At 37.5% G+C, this 26,369-nt stretch overlaps 1 protein-coding gene across 3 annotated transcripts; it reads right to left on the bottom strand.

Annotated features, from left to right (window-relative positions):
* Positions 1 to 467: 467 nt before the first annotated feature.
* On the bottom strand, positions 468 to 25,264 carry LOC133521194 (annexin B9-like). 3 transcript variants are annotated; one of them, XM_061856024.1, is made up of 9 exons: positions 25,006 to 25,264; positions 24,397 to 24,873; positions 13,110 to 13,286; positions 9,295 to 9,499; positions 7,028 to 7,107; positions 5,657 to 5,729; positions 4,744 to 4,917; positions 3,908 to 4,089; positions 468 to 3,091 (listed from the first exon to the last, which is right to left on the bottom strand). In XM_061856024.1, exons 1-9 carry the CDS (start codon positions 25,021 to 25,023, stop codon positions 3,035 to 3,037), a joined length of 1,443 nt encoding a protein of 480 aa, XP_061712008.1. In that variant the 5' UTR covers positions 25,024 to 25,264; the 3' UTR covers positions 468 to 3,034. The 3 variants fall into 3 exon arrangements, with proteins under 3 accessions (XP_061712008.1, XP_061712010.1, XP_061712009.1); XM_061856026.1 differs by lacking the exon at positions 24,397 to 24,873 and having other exon boundaries at positions 25,006 to 25,256; XM_061856025.1 differs by lacking the exons at positions 24,397 to 24,873; positions 25,006 to 25,264 and adding an exon at positions 23,191 to 23,544.
* Positions 25,265 to 26,369: the final 1,105 nt, after the last annotated feature.

The following is a 26,369-nucleotide window of genomic DNA, read 5'->3' as shown; positions in this document are numbered from 1 at the left end:
TTTTTTTGTCCCAAAACAAAAGAAAAAAAAAGTCCAAATAATCAATCGGTCACCTATCAAAATAATTGCTTCCGTTTCAAGCCACAATCATTGTTACTTTGCTGTGTCAACAGGTTTATTGACTAGTGTCTCTGTCTGCTGTAGACCTTGCGATAAACTTATTTCGAAGTATTTTAATTTACATTATATAAAAATAAAAATATTTCGTCAAGCCGTTATCACAGCGGACTCATAATGGTCTTAGCGCCATATACCCTAATGGTAATTCATTTCTTTGGTAAAATTTCCGCCATTTTGAACTTTAAAAAAAATAACGACATAAAATCAATGTATTTAACTATCGAAACTGCTCACAACATTTCACGAGAGAAATGAGACTTGTAGATGAGAACAGCCAGACATACGAAAGCATTTTACCCAAGCTGAAACGGAGACCTTCGCTTTTGCTCGGTCAATAAAACGAATAATAATGTTCTCATTAGACCATTTATTAAATAGGCACATGACCAATTTAAGTGTATACTTAAACATTTTATAGCAATAATATTTGAGAAATGTTGGCCACATGTACTATTTTATTTTTAAGCCAGTCACATTGAAGCAGTATATAGTATAAAATTACTTGTACTTATGTCTAAAGGCGTGCTCTTAAGGCCGATACAGACGGACTACAACCCGACTGCAATTTGTATGGGAACTGCAGTCGGGTTGCCGTCAGTACCGGCCCTTAGCATGGAGGTGGGCTGTAGAAGAGTACGATATCTGAATACAAGAGATTTGTGTTTTTAACGTAAAGTATATTCGACATACATGATCATGATCATAACTGATTGTATGTTGTAGTAGTACATTTACAATCAATCCATCGTGTATGTCCATAGCCAAATATGCCTAATGTAGTCAAACACAAATAATCTTAATCGTTAGTGGCGAAACGGTTTAATTTGTAATCAATCGCACATCGCTTGTATTCAGGATATCTATGGTATAAATGCTTGACAATATGAAAGGAATAACATCAATTAATAAGAATTTACGATTGACACGACAATTGACAGGAACTGGTGTTTGTTAACAATAAATTTTTATTTTTTAATTTGTTTGTTAAGAAGAAATCTGTGGCAAATATTTATTCGAATCTTGATTTTATATTTGTGAGATTATGTTTAATGTTTCAATATTCAATTTAAGCAAGGCAAATCAGAAAAAAATATTTAATTAAAAGAATGAAGCTTATCAAAATACAATGTATAATTTTACAAGGTTAAAAACAACTAATGATATAAACTGAGAGGTTCATTATCATTACCAATATTAATGAAATATAATGACAGATGTTTTGTTGAACAGTTTGGCAATAGGTACCGTGCGCGTTGAAGGGTCTGCCATCTTGTGGCCTGAATTGGAACCATAAACATGTACATTTACACGTCACGTGTTTTCTTGTGCATAGTAGATTCTGCCATCTTTTGGGCTACATCGGAACAATAAATATCACATTTACGCCTCGCGCCAAAAATCTGACAGCTCCCGTGCTGCCTCCTACAGTTCATGCACGCTCCCTATAACGGTAATAGTACCTACCTAAGCTATAGCTTATTCAATATGTATATGTATTCCTCATTCTCTTTAAGGTTCGCTGGAAGAGATCCCTTAAGGGATATATTTTCACCCTAGTACTTTTTGTTTATGATGTACTTTTATAAAATAGGTTTATAAGAAATATGTACGATTTTAAATAATAATTAATGAAAGAAAAGATATTAGTAGTCTTTCAAAATAACATTTTGCATAGAATTCAATATATACTCGTTTTCAGCTCATTATTTTATTTATGTATTGTTTTTATTATTGTATTTATGTGTCCTGCTTGAGCTTTAATTGTAAACGGAGTCATACTCATGAGCCTATTTTTATACTCGACGGAGCAGTTACATATAACCAGTCATAGTTCGAGTAAAAGTTGTAAATATATATAACACTTCGAAATATCATACAGTAGTGGCAAATAATTCATCATATTTTTCACATGCATTTGCATTTTTTTTTGTAACTTCTCAAAACCGGCTGTAGCGATTTCGGTGAAATTTACAATATTCCCTATATTGAAACGTATGAAAACGACTATTCGTACAACCTAGGGTACATTTTTAAATCATTAGTTTGCCCGAGTTTTCGCGGTAGCCCGTAAATTGAGTATTCAATTATAATAAAAGGTAATAATTCGATTTAATTTTCAAACCAGAGGTAAACGAAGGCGAAACATCGATACATCTAAGTTTTATTGTTGGTAAGATTCGCTTTTGAGTGTTTTCAAATAAGAAATTCAATATTTATAACACAGGTACATTCATTGGTGTGTGTAAGTCCCCAATCCGCATTGCCTGTTGCCACGTGCAGTGGGACGTAGGTGTATACATTTAAGGTCGCGATGATGATCATTCTTTATATGATATAGAAGTCTAATTTCTTAATTATCGAATGAATGCTTTCATAAAAATAGCAATATGATGGATTTTTTGTCGCTATTGTATATACATATAGGTAATACGAAGGCACATAAATTGAGGCAACGCGATAAAGTTTCTTTTATGTCAAAAGACAGCGATAAATAATTCAAAAATGTTTAAAATTAATAGTAAAATCACGTTTACTTTAATATTCTATAAAATAGCTATATATGTAATAAAATTATAGCGACAAACTAAGTTTTGCAAAATTTTAATTTGTATAAATATTTATAAAAACAACAAATATAATTATTCTTTAATGCCCTGCAAAAGCAGAAAAGATTACCATACAGATATAAATATATAATATAATATTACGTACGAAAATTAAGATGAAATTTAATTTAAAGTACGCAATAGAAAATCATTCGAAGATGTACTTATCATTGAGATTCTAGTAATACAGCAAATTTTTGAAGATTATTAAATCAATAAGGCTTCCGTAGACGCTAGAAGTACAAAGGTACAACATACAGATGTTTTTATTTAAAAAAATGATGCTTAATAAGTAGGTTTGTTTGAGATTAATACAAGCCGAGCAGGCCCAGGAGAGTTTTCTTGTAGTGCCCAGAGCAATCACCCTGAAAAAAAAACGTAAATAATATGATTAGTTGATAACTTGCACAAAATTTGTTTTCCCACAACTATCGGTCATGGCTAATGACGGATTGGATAGACGATGCAATACCCTACACAAACACCTACTTTCTACAGTTCCTAGACTAATTCTAAGATTATTTTCCAACACATACAAGAGTCGGTTTGTGAACGCGTTGGCTTTACAAAAAAAAACGTTTTATGTACCTTAATTTCTTAAGAAGTTTATGGGTATAACTAAATATATACCGTCAGGTGACAACCAAAATTCACTAAACTAAAATCAATTATTACTAGTAAATTTCACTATGGCTCGTAAATTGTGGTAGTAATTAGTGACTTTTGGTTGTTACCTGACGATATATTTTGGTCTTAAATATTGTATCTGAAGACGTACCAAGTTCGACCTCACAGCTCGTGGCCATGCCTCGAATAAGCTAATTTTTGACATTAATTTTGAGCATCTATTAAACACAAAAAGATGGTTGTATCGACTTTTTAAATATTGTTTTGCAGTTGCAGTTGCATCTAATGGCATTGCTTACTTTATGCACCCATAAAAAAACCTGTATTTGCCAAAAGGAAAAAGAAATACTATATAACATAAGCGACACTGATATGACGTATCACACGTCTCCGCCATATTGTACGTTATATTCAATAAGAGCCAGTTGCATCAACCACAATTACCGGACTGATCAACGTCACTGAGCAGTGAACGCTTTAACGGTGACTTTGGTGTAAACGACCCTAAGATTTATGAACTTCTATAACACTGACTTCTCTTCTCCTGATCTCACCTCGATCCAGCTCTGCAGCGTCTCGCCGTACTTGGCCTGGAACATGTCGGAGATGTCCCCCAGGTCGACCTCGCAGCGCGTCACCATGATGCGGATGAGCTGGCGGTCGTTGGTGCCCATGCCCTTCATCGACTTGTGCAGCCGCTCGGCGAAGAACAGCGGCTTGTTGCGGACCACTTTCACTGCACACACAAATTGGGAGGTTAGTTTCACATTCAAAGCATGGTCTGACTAGATTCTTGACGTCGTCATCCATCTTCAGAAAATTTTTTTTTGAACGGGACATCAATTCGAGGAATGCTTTCGCTTTTTGGTTTCAGCTGTCGTGTCCACCGACCCACTGATAGAAAAGCTTGCATCTCAATACTATCTCTAGGAGTTTTTCTTCGAACTTCGAATTCATAACTAATTAATTCTTAGAGGCATTTTTTCACAAAATATCCAAAGTAACAGAACATTAATATTGTAACTATTTTATCGATCTTTTAGACAGTCTACATTGGATACGGACGGTATATGGCGATGTCCCCCCGCACACAAAAAGAGAACTCAGCCTTGATGACGTCGTCGATATCATAGCCAGTCAGGAACTGGTACTGAAAAATGGCGGCCAGCTGCGCGAACGAGCGTGATTAGAAGTATGTAGAGCGTTCCGCATACTATTAGCGCGTACAGCCTTTTCCATATAGCCAGAGAATTCAACCTTGAAGGTGTCGTCGATGTCGTGGCCGGTGAGGAACTGGTACTCTTGGAAGATGACGGCCTGCTACGAAAACGACCCAACCAATACCAAGAGAAGAAGAAACCAATAGAAGACGAGTATTAGTTGCACTTACCGATAGCGCGAAGAGCTTTCTCCATATCGCCCGAGAACTCAGCCTTGATGGCGTCGTCGATGTCGTGGCCGGTGAGGAACTGGTACTCTTGGAAGATGGCGGCCAGCTGCGAGAACGAGCGCGAACACAGGACGGCGTTGAACACCGACTCGTCCGTGCCGAGTCGCAGCTCGCCTGTAACGTCAGGTACAGGTCAGTATTGTATGTGCAGTAAGTAGGTTCAGAAAACTTGAGTTTAAAAAAAGTCGTAGCGCCTTTTTGGGTCACAATACGACTGCCATAAATTTAACTAGCAATTTTGAGGCCTTTCTCGAGGGACAATCGATTCGAATCCTGAGTTTTTGACTTTCGTCGATATAAAATATGAAAATTGATTATAAAAATCGGCAAAATTATATTTGAAGGAACTTATCGGTTACTGTTTTTTTTATTTAAACGTATTTATAAAAAAAAAAAAAAAAACTTGATATCCGCGCTTCCGGGCACGCGCATCCATCTCGCTCACGCTTTAGCTCAGCGAGAGTGAGAGAAGAACACGGACTAGCATGCCTTAATTTACAGCAGACTTAATATGGATGGCTTTATCCTTATGCTAAGTGTGCAATTTTAACACCATGCTATTGAAAGAGACAGACACTGTCTTACACACTGTCCCGTAGACATCTACGATCATCATATTCATATTATAAATTGCGTTACCACGTAATAAACACATGTCACTTCTTAAACCTGTGATTGAAGAAAACATACACTGTCATCTCGTACAGGAGCACGTATCATAGAGAGTAAGAAGTGGTTTCAAAATATGAGTACAAATTAATCAAATGTTAATTATTACTCAAATCATACGTCAAAGTCAATCAAACCATGGGTTCAACTTAATATGAGGGTCATTAGAAGAGAACAGACATACCGGCTTGTAGCAAGCTCCTGGCATCCTCTCTCGCTCTATCTTGGTTTACGTGGAACTCCTCAGACCTGTTGCCCTGCAAATAAAATACATCGGTATGTTTCATTATCTTACTAACAATAATATCTGGCTTACTTAAATCTACATGATGAGAAACTAAAATGAAAAAATCGGTAGGAGGCAGATAAATTGCTTGAAGGAACCACGTCACCGCTTTTCTTGATAAAAATACGTATTCGGTTAGTACCAAAATCTATTTCAAGAAATATATATATTTATTTGTAGTTTTACATGTATGTAAAATGTATAATTGTTGGTGCAATAAAGAATATTTACTTACTTACTTACTTATATTTATTTTGTACCAGATAATAAATCAATACGATATATAGATACTATACAATATATGTGTACTTGTAGTACCGTCAAGGTTAGGTTAGGTTAATATACCATATATTATGTAGGTATCGTTAAACAAATCACTTTAATTATGTTCCGGGTCATTCCACGACAAGAGTAAAGCAAGTTACAATTCCATTGCGTGCAATTTTTTTTATCCCTATACATATATATTGAGACTAACGTAAATTTGTGTCATTAATTTAAAAAACACGAAATCATCTCGCGTTACTTTTCCGTGGAATCACCCTTCCGGTTATCAGTATCAATTTACGATGACTCAAATATAATGGGGATGAATATTTACAAACATAAATTTCATCATCCGACTTAAACGGGAGCAACTTCGTCATCAGCTCGACAGCTAGCGAGTCATAATGCGTCACGAGGTGATTCCGATCTTAATCATCGTGTTTGGCATTGACTTTTTATTTGTTCTTTTTTTTATTTACATTATCAACGCTGTGACGCAAGTGACGCAATCATTTTATGCCGTACAACACCATTTTTTCAGCTGTCAGACTCGGGGGCACGATTTTTTTCTTAAGGGGCCCACTGATTAACAATCCGCCGGACGGTATCGGCCTGTCAGTTGTTCGGAACTGTCAACTTTTTGTTCTAACTGACAGGCCGATACCGTCCGGCGGACTGTTAATCAGTGGCCCCCTTTACACTTTACACATCTTATACAACAATGAATCTTTGATCGAAGTAGATAAGTCTTCCAATTTGTACTTCATAAAATAATAAATATTCTAACTTTAATTGAGGAAAGAGTTAAAATACATAATAAATTTCCGTATAATAATGTGGAAGTATTTGTGGTAACGTTTTCGAATTGATTTGGGCCCTTGACTTGATTTGACTTTAGGGACTTATTAGAATTTCAACAAAAAATTGGTCAGTGGCACTAAGCACAGAAACTAGTACAGTAAAGTTTTCATCACTACCGAGTGTAGTTTACGATATTCTTACCATGCTCAGCGAGGTCATTAGCCTCTTGAAGTTTCCAGACGTGTCTCCGCGGAGGTCGTCTTCCAATAGAGTTCCGTACACTGTAAAAAAAAAAGATTAATTGAAGTGCTTGGCCATGAAGCGCGTTTATCTAGTCAACAAGTCTATTACATAATTAGTCGTCGCCTAGATCTGATACTATGGACATCTTTTGAGTGTTTCCATAGTCTACCATTTGATTCCTGATTTGGTTTCTGATCAACTGATACCTATTTGCTGCAATGCTTGGCAATAACTGGTTTGGATAAATAATTAATAAGTAAAATATAACTTGAGTAAGTAGGTAATGCAAACAACTACATACGTAAGATAACAACATGATAAGAAAATAACGAAAAGAAACCTCCCGTTTTTCAGTTATTATCATATAATATTTTAAATTTTAACTAATAAATGCATGGTTATTTATTATTTAATTTAATTAATTTAATTTAAGTATTTTATTAATTTTCGTGTGCAATATGTCTAATGTTTTAATTATGAAAATTATACTCATGCGAGTTATTAATAAATTATATCAAGTATAATGAATGTCTATTATCAAGTTACCCCACGTCAGCTCACCCTGTTACACTTATCAATATTAGGTAAATAAAGTAACCCAGCGATATCTAAATGGGGTAATGCTATCCATTATCTGTAATTAAGCCTACACCGTTTCGCAAGATGGAAGATAACATGACAAAATAAGTTCACATATCATACGTCTTAGTTCTGCGGCGGTCGGAAGCAATTCATTAAGAGCAGGAGCAACGGGCCGAGGACAAACTAGAGTTTCACACAATTTTAATAGTGTTACAGTCATCAGGAGGTGATGCTTAATTTGTTCTATAGGAGAACAGGGGGCCTAGCCAAGATGACAATCCTTGATAGTAAACGACAATCGAAACTTTAATAATGTATGGAAAAATCACGGAACTTTTGGTAGCATCTGTCATTTCGATACATTTTCTCTTGGCGTTGTCGATGTACGATTTTCATTTTGGCTAAGCCCCCAGAAGACGTATAACTTAAGTTTTATTCCCTGGCCGATCACGCATCGACTAACGCGTAAATCGTCTGTAATAGACGCAAAGGAAAATGATGATGATACTCCCAATCATCTTTATAAATCACGTGCCTACATACACATGCATTTACATGATGACGTCACTCAATCTAATTTTGATTGGGAATACGTGGTACTAGCACATCGAAGGGAAATTTAGTAGGAAGTAAGGGAAAACAATCAGAAACGTTATAATATGAACATTCAGATTCACTCCAATGCCGAAAATTACGCTTCAGTATCCCCAAAGTTTGAGAACAGGAAAAGGCAAATAACTGGAATTTATTAACGTGGAATAACTATTTTTTCCTTGTATAACCAAGTATCACTTATGATAAGTATAATGGTGTGCAGATTATGTTTACCATTCTGTACGCGTTACTGTTTCTTGCTGACTATATTTAAAACGCTACGTCGTGCTACAACTGTGTTCTAACCTTGATGCTTGTTTTAAGCACAGGTTTACTGAAATATGCTGTTACTAGGATATCATTGCAATATAATAAGCGCAAAGAATATGGTTTGCAACTGCTGTAGTGGTATTGTAGCAAATAATCATATTGTTTGACCCAACCCGTACCTACTGTAACACAGGAGGAAATAAGGATTGATAATTCCATAAATAAATTGTGCAAAATTTTGCATGTTGTCATGTGATTATTATGAATGTGTACAGAGACATTATAGGCTTATTTATTTAATAATTAAAAACGAAACGAACGAACATAAAAAACGAATCTACGATCAAATCAAATTCAAGTCGGTTGTTGCGTGTCTATTCCATTCGTAATATCGATCATTTGAGTTTGACATGGTTGTTAACTGTTGTAAATGACATTGTTATGGCCTAAAAAAAACAATAACTCATCACGAATAGAAGTAGGAGGCTCAGGATATCCTCGCGTGTCAGAGCAAGAGAACCGCGCTAAAACAAATACCAGCGTTGGAGTAAAATACTGATGTCAATGAACTTACATGACAATGCAGGTAATGATTTTAAAAGTCACTCGATTCTCGGCACCTGCGCCCTTTTCATTAAGCCTAAAATTTCAGGTCCTCTTACGTCTCTGAATTTTACTACCTAAAATTACATTAAGTGCCCGATCTCGACATGGGCTCGCTTCCTACGGTATCAGAAGTGGGATAGGTGAATACCGCCACGAGAAAGTTACATACTCACTGGCATTATAAGCCTGCTTGATGACCTGGATCTCATGGTTGGACATGGTGCACATGACCTCGATGAGCACGTCCTCATCCGTGCCGATGCCGGCCACGGCGTCATGGAGCTCTTTGGCGTAGAACTGAGGCAGTGGAGTCATCAAGGCCACTAGGATGTCTTCGAACTTGCCGCTGGTTTCGCTCTTCAGGTCTGAGATTAGGTCCTGGAAAGAGGATAGACAAACGTTAAGTAGATTGCATAAAATTGTTGCAATTTTAACACTTTACGAGTAATCGGAGTAATGGACCCGGGTATGTCCTTAAACTACGTCCAAAAGCTAAATATTGGCACTGTTAATGTCGTCTCGCTTTGTGTGCTAGAGCACAACAGCGGATGTCATTCCAGAAATAAAACAGAGCCCAACTGGGGAAGTACCTCCATCTTACAGAATACCGCAGCCAAATAACACTAATACTGAGTAGGGACTCAGTATTGTGTTCCTGCCGGTAAGGTTGTCAGACCTCACCGAAGATGCGGAGTGTTAGGGTCGGCAACGCGCGTAACACCTCTGGCGTTGCAGGCGTCCATAGGCTATGAAGACTGCTTAACACTTGGAGGATTTAACAACTGGAGACGCCTTGTCTGTAATTTTCTGTACAAAACAGTCTGCCGATTTTTGCGGGGGAGGAGCACGTCAAATGTATGACTATTTGTACGTAACGTACAAATAGCCATGTCAGATAAACGCCAGTCCGTACAATAGATATGAGCATTGGCCGAGGTTTTCGACAGAGGGGTAAGATCTTAAAGGCCACTCCAGTTGTTAAATTCTCCAAGGCTTAACATCAGGCGGGCCGTATGCTTGTTTGTAAAAATCGGACAGGAAAAGATTTAAAATAAGAGATCAACAGGATTCAAAATACGATTATGTAGTGACCAAGCATTCCCAACCGCTTTTGTGTTCTACAGTGGCAAAAATCTGTCTGTAAATGTAAATTTATTTGACAGATTGGATATTTTTTATGATTTAATATAAACGTCTAATTATGGCAGCCAAATCACAACAGTCAAGTAGGCCTCCAATTGCTTATAAATTAAATATTTCTACTATAGTTTAATACAAAGTAACTTAAGTAACGATCTCATGCTAATACAAATTTCATACAATATATAGTAATTTTCCAATAATATAATAGAATCAGAACCAATAGAATCACTTCATTTCTTTTCCTCGCCCAGCGTGTCGTGATTCTATTGGTTCTTAACAAACACATCCCTCGCTACGCATCCTCGCGCATCTCTGGTGTAAACACAGCATAAAGAAGCCAAGTAATGCATTACATTATTCATTACTAGGTATGAAAATTATTTCTACCTGAACCAGTAGCCCCAGAAAGAATTGATTTGTAAAGGTTTATACTAATTATACATTTAGCTTGTTATGGTTAATTAGATAATTAGTAACATTGACTCAAAACACGCCCAATTTCTAATACATGAATAGTTCATAATGGTAACCCAGTTCTAACAAAATGTCGTATCAAACCGGGTTGGCAAGCAGAATCAAATAGTAAAAAAAATAAAACTGGCTTCGTGACCAAAGAGTAAAGTAAGTATATAGGTATTCGTGACTTTCTTTCTTTGCCGTTGTAACGACAAAGCAATTCAAGATGGCCACCGAGCGGGAAAAAAAGGTTTAATCACTTTTCATAATAACAATCAGTAGTTACTTATAACTTTTCCTTGACTAGAGTTCAGTATTGATTCATCAACGTCTCATACATTATGAAGCGAAAGTCTTTGGACGCATGCCAAACTATTTGAATGTTTTCTTGGTAATACTATTGTGCGTGTCTCCCATGAAAGTAAAATGGAACCCTGGGATCGATGAAACGTTACGAGTACGTTATTTGAACCGTTTGTTGGACTATTAAGTTCAATTAGGTTAATTGGGAACCGTAATTAAAACTTAATGTGCATAACGTAAGGGAAGGTCATAATTTAAAAATTATACTGATTAAATTCTTAAACTTTTAAAGAATTGGCGAAGGGCATAAATATAGATTAATAGTACGTGTCGGTGTCACGCCTATTTCGGCTAACACACCTACATTTCCGGTTTGTATTTATATCATCTCTTATTATGACGCAATCGACAAATTTAAAGTGTGGTGTTCCTTCCGTAAAGCCGACACAAGAACACAAACAGAGATAGAATCCCCGTTTTTTTTATCAACTATTATCATGAATCGTTTCCGCGCCTATATAATAAAGAATAATAGGAATTGCTGCTAAGGTTGGGGCGTATGTCAACGACCACTGTAATAAACAGCGGTATTTAGATAAACGAACGGTATTTAAATGCATTACCTAGGGACATTACTCGTAAAACTAATGTCCGAAAGACTCGACAAGTCTTGAAGTGAATGCGACTAATACGTACAGAAAAGAAAGGCTCTCTTTTGTTGTAATTAAAAAAACAACCACGTGCGCGCAGCCAACGTCGACGACTATTTTTTGAGCACGAAGGTCGCATTTATTCTTCATAGACGAGCCCGAAACAGAGAATAACCACGCTTTTGACGACCGGTCTGGCCTAGTAGGTAGTGACCCTGCCTATGAAGCCGATGGTCCCGGGTTCAAATCCTGGTAAGGGCATTTATTCGTGTGATGAGCACGAATATTTGTTCCTGAGTCATGGGTGTTTTCTATGTATTTAAGTATTTATACATACTTATATATATCGTTGTCTAAGTACCCTCGACACAAACCTCATTGAGCTTACTGTTGGCCTTAGTCAATTTGTGTAATAATGTCCTATTATATTTATATTTATTTATTTATATTTATGACAGCAGAATAACAGAACCAGCTTTGTCCACATTCACAGATGGTGCTGACTTGGCTTCTATATGTATATGACTCAATTCCTAATTTAATGATCGTCTCATCAATCGATCATGACTATGATCACTCCCTAGTACTGCTTTTCTCTCCATAAACAGTACCGAAACTGGGAAATCTGATACACTACCGGGATCATTGTGTACCTACCTAGTCATGACTGGTTTCAACGACGCGTTGTCGCTGCTAGATGCTCGTACTACTGAACGAAAAATAACTGAACATGAGCACCTAAATGATGGCCTTCTATTTCCAAAAGCTTGCAGCAAACGAAGACCCCTCATTGTCATAATGGCCGAGTGGACCTAAGTAAGCCGAGTTGACTGTATCTCGAAAGGTGGTGGACGAAGACGCGTCGCCGTCATGATAGCCAAGTGTTAATGAACCCAACAGCTGACTTCATTGAATTGCGTTTCTGCTAACGGGATTGTAGTGCTTGTACTCTTACCTTTCCGTACAGCACAGCGTCTTGAACTCAAACGCAATGCGCAGCCACCGCTCGTTACTGCGGCGTGTGAGCATACCTGGATGATAGCCTTCTCGTTCGATCCGAAGCCATTCATATACTGTGCATAATAATAGTGAATGAGGACGTGTCGCTGTCATGATGGCCAAATGTTAATAAACCCAGCATCGGAATTCGTTGGATTGCGTGTCTGCTAACGGGATTGTGAGTGCTTGTATCCTTACCTTTCCGTACAGCGTCTTAAACTCAAACGCAATGCGCAGCCGCTGGTCGTTGCCGACGCGTGAGCACCTGGATGATGGCCTTCTCGTCCGATCCGAAGCCCTTCATATACTGTGCATAATAATAGTGAACGAGGACGCGTGACGCGTCGCTGTCATGATGGCCAAATGTTAATAAACCCAGCATCGGAATGCATTGGATTGCGTCTCTGCTAAAGGGATTTTAGTGTTAGTACTCTTACCTTTCCGTACAGCGTCTTGAACTCAAACGCAATGCGCAGCCGCTGTTCGTTGCTGCGGCGCGTGAGCACCTGGATGATGGCCTTCTCGTCCGTTCCGAAGCCCTTCATCGCCTTGCGAAGCACGGCCGCGTCCTCGCGGGGGTCGAAGGGGTTTACGGGGACCACCGTGGGTTTTGACTGAAATAATTGGAATGTTTTAGGAGGTGACATAATTTTATTAAAACAAATATAAGCTTAAATATTGTAACAATGAGTGTTCGTTAGGCATAAAAGATTCGTTAATTTATCACCATCTTACATGAATAACACTGAAAGGGCTTTTTGATATTGTTATATTGTTTCCGTCAAAACAGGAAGAAATACCCCTTTAGTTAGTATATAGAGAAGTAGAGGTAGGTGTGCTTTATGATTATTAATGTACACAGTTAGTTAGTGTATAAATTTAGGATAAAAAAATTAGTTCTTATTGTATTTTTTTTACAACTCTGGAAACGTTTTTAAAATTTACCTTAACTCACGTTTATTTATTTTTACTTTATATTATCATCACATTTGCCTATAGGTACAGTCAGCTGCAGGGAGAGATGACACCCCTGCATATAATCAGTCTATGCAGGGGGGTCACCTCTCTCTGCATCTGACTGTACCTATACTTTTACCTATTTCACGTAAGTAGCTAGAAAATACATCTATCTACACTAATAGTATGTGAGCGTAGATAGAGACTACAATGAATACGGTCCAATGACTCATTTATTGCCACATAGATAAATGATCTCCAAACAAAACTCCCAATAAGGAAAATTTTCATCCTTACAGCCGTATATTTAAGGTATTAATTTAAACAACATAGTATTCAAGGTCAGAGTTAGTAGGCCTTTGTTGTTTGGTGCCGACAGCCAAGGTGAGGGTCAAACCTGTGCAGTGTAAACAGATCCTTAGGCCTAGTACCTACAGGTAATGGGGACTGATTTTATGTTATTTGATTTAGAGGGGGACAGGGGTCGGCTAACTGCGGCTCGCGAGCCACATGCCACTCTTTGGAGGTACAACTACGGCTTTTCAAATCACTCAGGCTTCAAACCAAACATTAAAACCAACATTCAGCTCTTTCAAAAACTAGCGATTTCAACTGCAGATGGTTTTTATTCTTAAAAGTTTGGCGACCCCTAGTGTAGGATAATGTGCTTAGGATGGTATTCCACCTATACAATTTCTTAGTCTAATGTGCATTGCATCTCACTCTCTCATTAAGAAATTGAGCACACACATTGGACCAAGAAATTGGACAGGCAGAATACCATCCTTAGACATCTTATTGTGGCATGTATGGGACTGAGAGGTGAAATCAAACACAAGTGCTTACTCGCGAGCGTCTGTATTGTAACTAACTCAACATACATCGTCAACTTATGTATATCTATATCTTACACTACTACACACACCTCATCTGGGGGGTTGTTGAGAAAAAAAAAATTGATGTAAATTAATTTTTTTTTTTATATAAAACTATGTATACACTATCAAACATTTTGTTTTATTTAAAGAAATCTAAACATATCGATAGTACAACAAAACACAATTATGAAATATGTTCACATAAAGTCAAACTATTAATGTTAACACAACATGACAAAAAAAAAGAGCAGTGACACATGAGTCACTGGTTAAAAATCTTAGTCCTATTTTTATGAACAAGATCGATCTTACCATCTATTTCTAACTTAACATTTACTCCATCGTCCTCAATCACTTTAAAAGGTCCTTTAAAAAGATTATCAATTTTTTTTCCAGTTTCTGACTTAATCAAAACTAGATCATCCTTTTTATAAGTCACTGAGTTAGATAACTTATCATAATATTGTTTTCGTAATTCCTTAGATTTTAACAAATTTTCCTTGGCATCCTTATGAGCTATTTGTAGTCTGTATTTTAATTCTAGAGCATAATTATCGGGATTATACAGTGGTTGTACAGTTTTAATCAGATTACTAGGGATTTGACATTTCTTTCCGAAAACCAATTCAAATGGGGTATACTTTGTAATTGAATGTACTGTTGTATTGTATGCAAAGCAAGCTCCATGTGTCCGGGTGACCATCGCACTGAATTCTCATAAAAGCGGCTAAATGTTTGTGCATATTTTCCAAAGCACCTATTGATTGGTGGTGATAAGCGGTCGAATTAATCTTATTTATTTTTAGTAACTTACATACTTCTTCCATAGTGGATGACATAAACTCGGTACCTCGGTCCGTTGATATCATACCTGGAATACCGTATCTTAATATAAAATTACTAACTAGAGTTTTTGCTACGCTAATCGCATCCTTGCGTGGCAATGGGTAAGCTTCAATGTATTTCGTTAGCTCGCATTGTAACGTTAGAATGTACTTATTACCTTTTGTATCGGTGTCTAGCGGTCCAAGCAAGTCGAGGTATATTTTCTCGAATGCTGACGACGCTGTTGTCGTGATAACCATAGGTTGTCGTATATTTTTAGAGTACTTTGTTACTTGACATTTACTGCATTTTTTCACGAAGTCTCTGACGTCACTCTCTAAAGTTGACCAATAATATTTAGACTTGATGTTACTAACCATTCGGCGAACGCCGGCATGTCCGCTGGTTGGTAGTAAATGATAGTCGTTAATGATAACTCGTCTTTCGTCTTTGTCATCTATTCGGATTATATTTCCTAGGATTTTTATTCGCGGTCCGGACCAGTCTTTCATCGTTTTTATTTCATTTAACAATGTTTTTATAAATAACGCGTTTTTATCATTTTTTACCATACATAACTCGTCTATATTTATATTTCTACAGTAATCACTCAACATATTCACAAATACGGCTCGCGTGAAATGAGACATATAGTTAAGGTTTATGTAGAGACGTTTTTTATCCCTTGCGTACGCGAAACAATCTTTTTCTCTAGTTATTAACTTATTTTTTCTTAATTTTCTTAACTCGTGTTCTGATTCAAACAACATTTCTATTGAGTCATTAGGTTTTCTTAATATTTCCGCAATTCTCGGCTGATCAGACCTTGAATTCTCGGGTATACTAAGATCTCCTACACTCTCGTCACACAACTCCTCCTCTTGCCTCAACTTTTTACTCTGTTTCCTTGTCATAACTGTAACTTGTTCGCTCATACTTTTTAATTCGTCGGACGAAATTGAAATTCTACTTAACGCGTCTGCCACTACGTTCGAACTTCCTTTTATGTATACTATTTTATAGTCATATTCCTCTAATTGCAATCTAAATTTAATTAATCTACTTGACGGATCCTTCATGCTGAATAGGTATAAGAGTGGTCTGTGGTCCGTCATTATTGTGAACTGTTTTCCAAATAAATAAGGTCTAAAATAGCGTACACTCCAGACGATTGCTAAAAGCTCCTTTTGAATGACAGGGTAATTTAACTCGGCTTTATTCAAGGGTCTACTAGCATAAGCTATAGGTCTCTGATCTTTGTTACATAGTACCGAACCGATTGACCTTGAGGATGCATCTGTTTTCAAAATGTACTCATTTTCTGATGAAAAATCTGGGTATTGTAAGATAGGGGGAGTAATAAGTTTCTCTTTTAATTTATTAAACGAATTTTGGCATTCCTCTGTCCATTGAAATGGTATATTTTTCCTACATAATTTGTTCAATGGTAATGTTATTTCTGCGAAATTTGGAATAAATTTCCTATAGTAGTTGCAAAAGGCTACGAATCTCCTAACTTCATCACTGTTTGTTGGTGTTGGGTAATTCTCTAAAACTTTAGTTTTTTGCGGATCTGGTAACACGCCTTCCGCTGATACTACATGCCCTAAATAAAGTAGTTGTTTTTTCAGAAAATCACATTTTTGTGGGTTTACTCTCAAGTTGACCTTACGTAATCTTTCTAATACGTCGATTAAGTTTCTATTGTGTTGGTCCATGTTTCTGCCGAAAACAACTAGATCGTCCATGTAAATAAAACACTTTTCATATGAAAGTCCTGACATTGCTATTGACATTACCCGGGAAAATGCACTGGCGCTGATTTTGAGGCCAATTGGGAGCCTTTTCATACGGAATTGACCTTGACCTGATGAAAACGAAGTTATATTCCTACTGTCTTCGTCCAATGCTGTTTGATAATAAGACTGCTGTAAATCAAGATGGCTAAAATATATTGCACCTGACAGAGAATCTAAAATATCGGTAATATTTGGCAGTGGAAATTTATCGTCCTGGATAACATTGTTTACTTTTCGGTAGTCGATGACTAAACGCCATTTCTTTGTATTGTTGTCAGACTTTTTCGGTACTAATAGTATCGGACTATTCCAATCGCTTTTAGATTCTTCAATTATATCGTCTTTAATCATTTGATCGACTTGCCTATTAACCTCCGATTTCATTGACGCTGGCAACCTATACGGTTTCGTATATATGGGTTTCGTGTCCGGTTTCACAGTGATACTTTGGGTCGATACATTCGTAGTTCCTAATTTATCCCCATCTAAATAAAAAACATCGGCGTATTTGGCACATATTGACTCTATAAGTTTTCTGTCTTCGTCATTTAAATGATTTAACTTTAAAGACGACAATAACCTTTTAACCCTTTCTACTCCGTTGTCGCATTTTTGAAAGTTACAAATGTTATAATCACTCAAATTATCTAAAATAGGTTCAAAAATAGGTAATTTTATGTTTTCGTCACTTGTATTTAAAATTCGCACTGGTATTCTACTTTGCTTAACTCTACTTATACTTCCCGCCAAAAATACATTTTCGGCCAATTTTTCGGAGTTTATAACGTAATCCTTTCCTAAATCGAATGATTTTACTTTAATTAAATGTATAGACTCACTTCTCGCTGGCAAAGATAAACAAGTTTCGTTTTCATTACTTCTTTGTATTCGTAACACACACCTTTGATTTCCATAATGCAAAGTAAGCTCGTCCTTTGTTAAGTCTATGATCGCATTATAAGTTCGCATGAAGTCTAAACCAAGTACTCCGTCCGCATGACACGGCATATCCTGATCTTGCAAAACGTGAAACCTATGCCTAATCTGTATCGTATTTCCGTCATGTAAAGTCACGTCCGCCACTTGTTTACTAGTAATACTGCCACCTACTCCTGATATAATAGTACCCTTCTCATATATCTGCGATTCTGTGGGAACGTTACTTTGTTGTAAAATTGATATACTTGCGCCATTGTCAATCATAAGAATAAGATTTTTTCCACCTACAGTAAAATTTACATAGTCTAATCCGTCACATATAGTTAAAACTTTATGCTCGAAAAAACTGAACTCTGTCTGTCTCGTCACTTGTCGAACTATGAGGGGTCTGCGGCTCGTGTGTATATGTATACACGTTTCCGCGGTGTCCACGACTCCTGCGAGTACTGGGATGTCCCCTAAAATTCGTACGTTGTCCACGGCCCCTGTGAAAATTATTACTAGGTACAGTACCTCTATTAGTGGGATAGCGTGGTATCCATGGGCTGTGGTAGGCTCTGGCTCGATTGGGTTGGTAGCTGGTGGGCCCGCGCCCACGCCGGCCGTAGCGCTGTGGCTGCTGGAAACTTCTTCTGTAGCCGTAGTTCATGTTCATGACTACTGGCTCGGGCTGGGGTCGCGCCAGCTCCTCGTCTTGGGCAGCTCTGACAGCTTCTTTTAATTCTGTGTATTCTCGGGCTGCTAAAATGGTACTAAGACGGCGGTTTCTCAAACCGTCCGTGAATTTCTTTATAGCTAAGGACTCGTTGATTGGTCTAAGGACATCGCGCGCCTCGGGCTTCCCGTCGGCTTGCGCTATCGTTAGGCCAATGAACAACTCCTCGATCTTATCACCATATTGAGTAATAGACATATCGCGCTGTGTTATGTTATTTAATTGTTCAAGTAAAGAGACTGCGGATTTCTTCGGCAACAAATATTTTTGTAGATCAGTCACTAAATCGACAACAGTTTCATAACTCGATTTAAGTTTTAGTTGCGCAATTTTATTAATTCTTGTTTTAAGGACAAATGAAATTAGTAATTTTTTCTCGCAATTTTCGTTCAATATACTGTCTAGCATTTCAATACCGGAGATCATTTTTTCCACGGTCTCCTCCTTGCCGTCCAAAATAGGTATTAAGCTGTTCGCTTCTTTTATTTCGAATTTTTTCTCCATTTTAATTGGTTTTTTCGGTTACACACTCTAAGACTTTATATTGTAAAATTTTACTATAAGCTTTATCTATTTTTTCACATAATAATTCTAAAATATAACACTCCTCGGACTCAGACAGATCATCTAAATTAACAGAAGTGATTAAAGATCGGTAGTCCTCATATATCAACTGTGCATTGTCAATTTTTTCCTGACCTTGTTTTAGTTGCCTTCTAGCCTCGCCTAATTTTCGTAGGTATATGCGTATATTTTCTAACTTATTATATATAGTCTGTAATTCTAAATTCATACCCTTAACATTTCCGACGCTTTTCACTCCCGACACTTTTCACTTCACACACACACACTATACGTAGAACGCCGCGCTTTCATCCACCGCTTATGCGCCTTCCTCCTCGTCGTCCTTGGCCGGAACTGACTTCCTCATGGACAGCCTAGCTTGCAATCGTGCCCAAACTTCTCTCCTGACTTCTTTGTGTATGTATTTTTGCTGTGCCTTCTTGAAAAACTTGTACAGGACGCAGCAACCGATGAGGGCGAGTACGACGAAAAGAACGCTTATAAGGATGTTATTGACCTTTGTGTGATGCTCGCTCGTGCCCGTCGCATCATTCGATCCAACCGCATTCTGGGTGATCACAACCTCTTTCTCCTCCTGTTTGCTGTATCCTTGCCCCATCACGCCTGAGTTACTGTATTTTTTCTACACGAAAATTGTCCATAATCGTATTAATAGTCTGCAGTACTGTCGCTTACGCAGCCCATATTGTAATAATCACGCTAACACTGAGGCGGCGAAAACGCTGACACTAACATCGTGCGGCCCGGCGGAGCCCGCGCTCGAGGTCACGGTCGCCATGTGGCATGTATGGGACTGAGAGGTGAAATCAAACACAAGTGCTTACTCGCGAGCGTCTGTATTGTAACTAACTCAACATACATCGTCAACTTATGTATATCTATATCTTACACTACTACACACACCTCATTATATACTCATTATGGTAACCAGTGTCATAACAGGTCATGGACTATTTAACAAACATCTTTTCACAACAGGTGTCACAGACAGTCCCCTGTGCCGAGGATGCATGGAGACAGAAGAAACAGCCTCTCACGTGGTGCTGGAATGCAGCGGAGTGACTCCATACAGGGCTAAACATCTCGGATCTCCGAGAGACCTCCCCGAGGTCCTACTTAACATGAAAGGTTTGATAGGATTCCTCGAGGAGCTGGGCTGGCAGGACTAGCCCACCCCCAACATTTCACGCAAAATAGGCGCAAGTCGTCGAGTTGCGGAAAATCGCCCGAATACAATACAATACTCATTATGTCATCAATAAACTAGCCGATGGATTCCTTAGACTGGGTATTATTGCTAAGGAATTGCATTTTAAAATAATTTTCTCAATAGGAAAATTACATAAACTATCTGCTAATTAATGTTAAATTAAATCATTGATGGAAGGAAATGGAAAGACGAGTTAATTACAGATTCAGCAGGCTTAGCACAGGAGCGCTGCGACAGTATCTCGCCCGCGAGATAGACTACCCGTCTCTTTGTAACTGTACTAATTAGGAAGGGACGAGTAGACTTGTACTGTCGCGACGCTCCTGTGCTAATACAGATCAATGAGTAAATCCCCGAAGTTACCACTATCCAGATCGAATCAACTAGAGCAGATTAGCAAGAAATAAAATCCCATTAGTCACACGCCAACAACTCCTACGTAATCGTTTGTGATAACTATACTTGGTTGATTCAACCGGAAAATCCCTTATTTGGCAGGAAAGGAGAAGAATATTGAGGGGACAATAACGACTGTTTGTGGTGATAATCGAGAAAGATGCGTTTGTAATCTTTATCATTTGTTACAAGTAGACAACCATTTTTTTTTATTCGGCGATTAACCCTAGTCACACCTAATGAAAAGTGAAGACAGAGGGCCTATGATGGAGCTCACCGGTTCAGTAATAGCTTATTCACTCTTACTTTAAAGAGGCCGAGTCAATTCATTCAGTCCGATGTGGTTTGATATTACCTAGCTATCTTTAAATTTATCATATTAATTAATAAATTAATGTACCTAATTACTATTTGGGTAAGTAAACATCGGACCACTTAACTGATTGACGAGTGTATTAGGTATATATATAACAAGACTACCAAGTACTTAGCGTTATGTAATTATAAATTGCAATTGCTGTAATTAATAGTTATATTTGTGATTGGTATAATGACTTTTATATTTAAATACTTTGAACTCCATATGTCGTTCAACAATGCGGCAGACCAGCAGACGTAGGTATGACAACTACTTAGAAAATTGCATAATATAGCGTGATGAATAGTCGTCTTGGTGACGACCAGCCTATGTATATACGAATTTTTTTCTCAACTAATCCATTCAAATCGGACCCTTTGATTCATAACATACATATAAGTAATCAAGGGTCAGACTTGTACTGGTTGGCAGTAGCGTTGCCTTCTGCAAGTGTTATGAACAATCCAGTGTTTGTACAAGAAATGTCGCAGATAATGTCAAGTGGCTGTTAGGTAGATAAGTAAGTACTATACTATTATAGAGATACATATATTACAGATAACAAGATTCATGTTGTAATAACCTATTATCCGATAATCTTGTTTGTACTCGAAACTTTCGCGATAAGATGAAAAGAGTAAATCGTTTTTAAAAATGTAGGCACCGACCTGCCCAAAAATGTTCACTTAGACCAATTTTTGGTTGACATAATATATATCATGTCTTGATGCATTAAGTCCTATCTTTATACACTCTACGGATACATTATAAGAGTATTCATCATCAGGCCTTGAGCATCTTTACAGATGATTCAAGCAGCATCTATGATCTAGCGTCAGCGCCGCTCGTATAGTAAACATAACATGGAAAGACAGGGTTACTAACGAAACTGTGCTGAAGGTAGCTCGGCTTCCTAGCATTACCGCGCTACTCAAATGGAGACGCTTGCGGTGGCTAGGGCATGTGCAGCGTATGGACAGTGCTCGTTTGCCCAGACAGACTATGCTGAGCCAAATTGCATTAGGCAAACGCAACGTGGGACGCCCATTACTTCGCTTTAAGGACTGCGTAAAGCGCGACATGGTTGCATGCAACAAACCGCGTTGAGTGGAGGAACGGCCTTTTAAGAGGTCGCAAAGCCCATGATAGGTCCTGGTTTCAAGACTTGGCCCGAAAACGGGCAATAAAACACAAGCTCGATGAGGGTCGCCCCGGTGCGGACCCTCAGTTTATTTGCCATAAATTTGGGCGATTATGCCGTTCAAGAATCGGTTTATATAAGAGTATTAATGAAGTCTATTTGACCGCGGCCGTCAAAACGTCCCACTTTATTGCTTTCCATAAGGATGTCTTGTCTGGATATTCATATAAAAATACAAGCAAATCTCGTTCTTATGGCAAGCGCCAAAATGAGACGTTTTGCCAGCCGCGGTTACATATTCATTATTGACATTTTGATGTCACCCGAATTCAGAAACTTTAAAAAAGAATACCAGCTGGTCAAATTAAAAGTTCGTTATTTGTAATAAAGATGATTAATGCCATTTACTACTTATTTACTTTTCAAATGTTGAGCAATATAACATATTTGCCTTGGAAAGCATATTTGGATAGATACACTAGGTATACGCGTCTACCTTTGAGGATTTCTTATCGCATCCTTAATAAGCCTTTTAATTTAGCAACAGAGGAAAGGCAAGAAAGAGCGTTATACACCAATATATCGGCCGCATTTCTTTCTAAAGTGACAAATAAAGTAAGGCATGACCATTTAAACCAAATATCAGGAGACTGCAGATAGTCAACAGCGATGTTTCTCAAATCCTACAAGAACAAAAACAGAACAGAACAAGTACCTTATAACGAAATGACTTGAACCCACGCCGTACGCCAATTGTCGCTCTATAGGCACTACGCATACTTGAATTTGATGTAACAGAGGACATATCAATAAACCGCACTGACTTTCACTATTGATACTTTTCTCTACCAAAACCAATCAATAACATCACACTACTTGAACAAGTGTTAAACTTCTCAAGGTTTGGACAAAAAGGTTTCTATTAAGTTTGAATCGGCTACATCCATTGTAGCGGGGGCCAGAGTTGAGACTGAATTATTGACTCGGTGATAAGTGTACAGTGGAGATGAAGTGAGCATAACAATGTAATTGCAGTCAACTACTTCTTGAATAGAGCTGACCATGTATTCCTATAGCTAACTGAGTGTTGGCAAACCATCTTACTGTGACCTAATCATCCATAACAACTACAAGTAACTAGAAATCACTATTATTTTGGTAACTTGTGTGTTCAACTCGCATGTACGCTGTGCCTCACTTGCCTGATATGTCATTTGAATAAGTCCTGTATGCTTGTAGGTATTCTACATGTTAGTCAGAGTTCTCCAAGTCACATGTGGCTAGTTATCGCTTGTAGTGTTCAATGAAATCCAATTGTTAATATTAATTGCAATTATTTGTAAGATCTCTTAATTCATTTGGAACCATAATAGTTATAAACATAAGCTGGTTGAAGTAGGTATTAAACCTTGGGAAAAGAATGTGGGTATGACTAAACTATGCTATGTGGGTATGAGCTCCTGGATTTTCACATTTCACTACTTAAATCAGAAGTTTTATACGGGCTTAATAAACTATTTGTGTAACATTTTATAATAATGTGAAAGTTAGTTACAATGATAGAATGAAATTAAAAATTATCAGCACATTAAATAATTATGTTCTAAAAATTTCTGATTACATTAGGAAAAGTAAATATAATACATTGATGTGTGTAATTAATTACAGGATAACATTCCGCCAAAAACAACTGATAAGAGCAATGGAAATGATTAATGTAAATACAAAATTTTATATTTTCAACTATAAAAGAAAAATTTCAAAGGAAATTATTTAAAGATAAAACAAACTTAACCCAGTTTTCATTGCTCTTGCATATAAATAAGTAATAAAAAGCCCTTGTTTTGCTTATCACAAATAGAAAAAGCCATCAAATAAATGAAAGAATGAAAAAGAGGTGATAATAAGACAAACAACATACCTTTGGTGTTGGTACTGAGCTTGATTGACCATAAGCATGTTGACTATGTGGCTGAGAGTGACTTTGAGCGTACCCCTGTTGCACTTGGGGTTTTTGGGCAGCTGGCGTGTAGCCTTGGTAAGCACTAGGGTACACTTGGGCACTTGGGTACCCTTGAGTGGCACTGGGATACCCCTGATTGGCATTTTGGTGGCCATGGGTAGCACCTGGGTATCCCTGATTGGCAGTAGGATAACCTCCTGGTTGTGGGTACCCAGTTTGAGCAGATGTTGGATATTGAGCATTAGACTGTGGGTAACCGGGTTGCCCTGTGGACTGGGGATATCCAGTGTTAGACTGAGGGTACCCTGAAGGTGGTGCCGGGTACCCCATGGTTGGCATGCCAGGCATAGGCATAGGATTGCCGAACGACTGCGGAGCGGCATTGTTAAATCCTATATTATGCATATACTGCTGCTGAGGATATCCCGATTGGCCCTTGAAATGAAATGAAAAAGTAACTTTAATGCAATCCAGTTCTAAACGTGACCTTCATTCATTGTGATAAACATAACAAGACTCGTTTCAATAACTAGAGCCAAGGGAAAGTTGATAAACCTAGGTACTTACTTGCTGGTAGGGATTCATTTTGGATACAAAAAGCACTTAGGTCCGCACTTCTAAAAAGCACTTGTTAAACTATCGTAACGGAATGAGGCTTATTTAAGAAATTTCGACACAATTACTTCCCGCGATTTTTCCGGTAATTCGGTACGTGTCGTGGGTTTCACCGAAGCCGCTTTTGTGACGTGTGACGAGATTATACGTTTTGTCTAGTGATTCACAAGACTTCTTTGGTTGTCATCCAACTTGTAGTATTCTACAAGCAAGTAAAGCCTGTTTGTCAATGAAATAAGATTTGTTTTATTTTAACATCAGAACCTGTTTGGATTTGTCAGAAAAATGACGTCATGGTGAATGTTCGTTCGAAAATCAACAAACATAATTTAAAAAAATGTAGGTGCGTTACTCAGAGATTTTTATTTACTCAAATAAATTACAGTAAGAAAATAAAAACTTAAAGATACTTAAACATATTACAGACTAAATTAAATAATAAAAAAGAAAGAAAATTAAAGGTTGTCTGGAAGAGATCGCTTTTTAGCATAAGACCAAAGAGTAAAGTAAGTATATAGGAAAAGAGAGCCCTCTTTAAGCATTGTAAGGAAACTAATTTTTGAAGCGCTATCTTTATTTTGTATCCGAAACTAGCTATGTATGTGTTCTTGCACATATACATTATGCATCTGTATATGTAGGTACTTTCGTACTACATAATTATTAGGTCTACTTGGGCCGTTTACAAGTTAATTTTTTGTTTGTTTTCTTGGAACTTTCATAGTTTTTTTGTTTACAAGATATCAAACAAAATACTAACTTGTAAGCCGCCCAAGTAGATAATCATCGTTTGTTTTCATCGCTGCATGAGCGCTAAGGAGGACGGTATTTTCTTCTTACCTTCGAAAATATCTAAACCTCCCTGCATTGCCTGGAAGACTATTAAAATCCACCTTCAGGTTTTGTAACATTGAAACTATTGGAATTCTAATTTCCCTATTTGAATTTAACTCGTGTTTAATGCTTGCTCCGATTTTACTCTGCTCTGCGCTTTAAAATTAATAGAGAAATAATAAGTTCATATAAATCATATATTTGTTTACATTTTTCGACAGTAAACAACAGTTGCTATATAACAACATTATGAATTAAGATAGGTCTTGACATACGAGGTATATGCAACCTTCTTAAAGTTGTATTCATGCCTTTAAATTGTACCAATTTTATGCTGACATCAGGGCGGCTACCGGGAAAATCGAAATTCGTCAATTGCGGGCATTTTTCTCTGTCACTCTAATTACGTTTTAGTGAGAGTAAAAGAGAAAGATGCCCGCAATTTGCGAATTTTGGTTTTCGCGGTAGGCCCCCTGGTGATG

Source organism: Cydia pomonella, chromosome 9 (genome assembly GCF_033807575.1).
Source record: "Cydia pomonella isolate Wapato2018A chromosome 9, ilCydPomo1, whole genome shotgun sequence".
In the NCBI taxonomy this organism is placed as follows: Eukaryota; Metazoa; Arthropoda; class Insecta; order Lepidoptera; family Tortricidae; genus Cydia; species Cydia pomonella.
Note: the sequence above shows the minus strand (reverse complement) of the source record. Positions and strands in the feature narration are given on the sequence as shown.

Bases quoted from the DNA above. Each gene is read 5' to 3' on its own strand.
- LOC133521194 (XM_061856024.1), bottom strand. The intron at 5,730-7,027 runs GTAAGAATATCG...TTTTATTTGCAG, and splicing joins TAATGACCTCGCTGAGCATG to GGCAACAGGTCTGAGGAGTT. The intron at 4,918-5,656 runs GTATGTCTGTTC...CTGACGTTACAG, and splicing joins CAGGAGCTTGCTACAAGCCG to GCGAGCTGCGACTCGGCACG.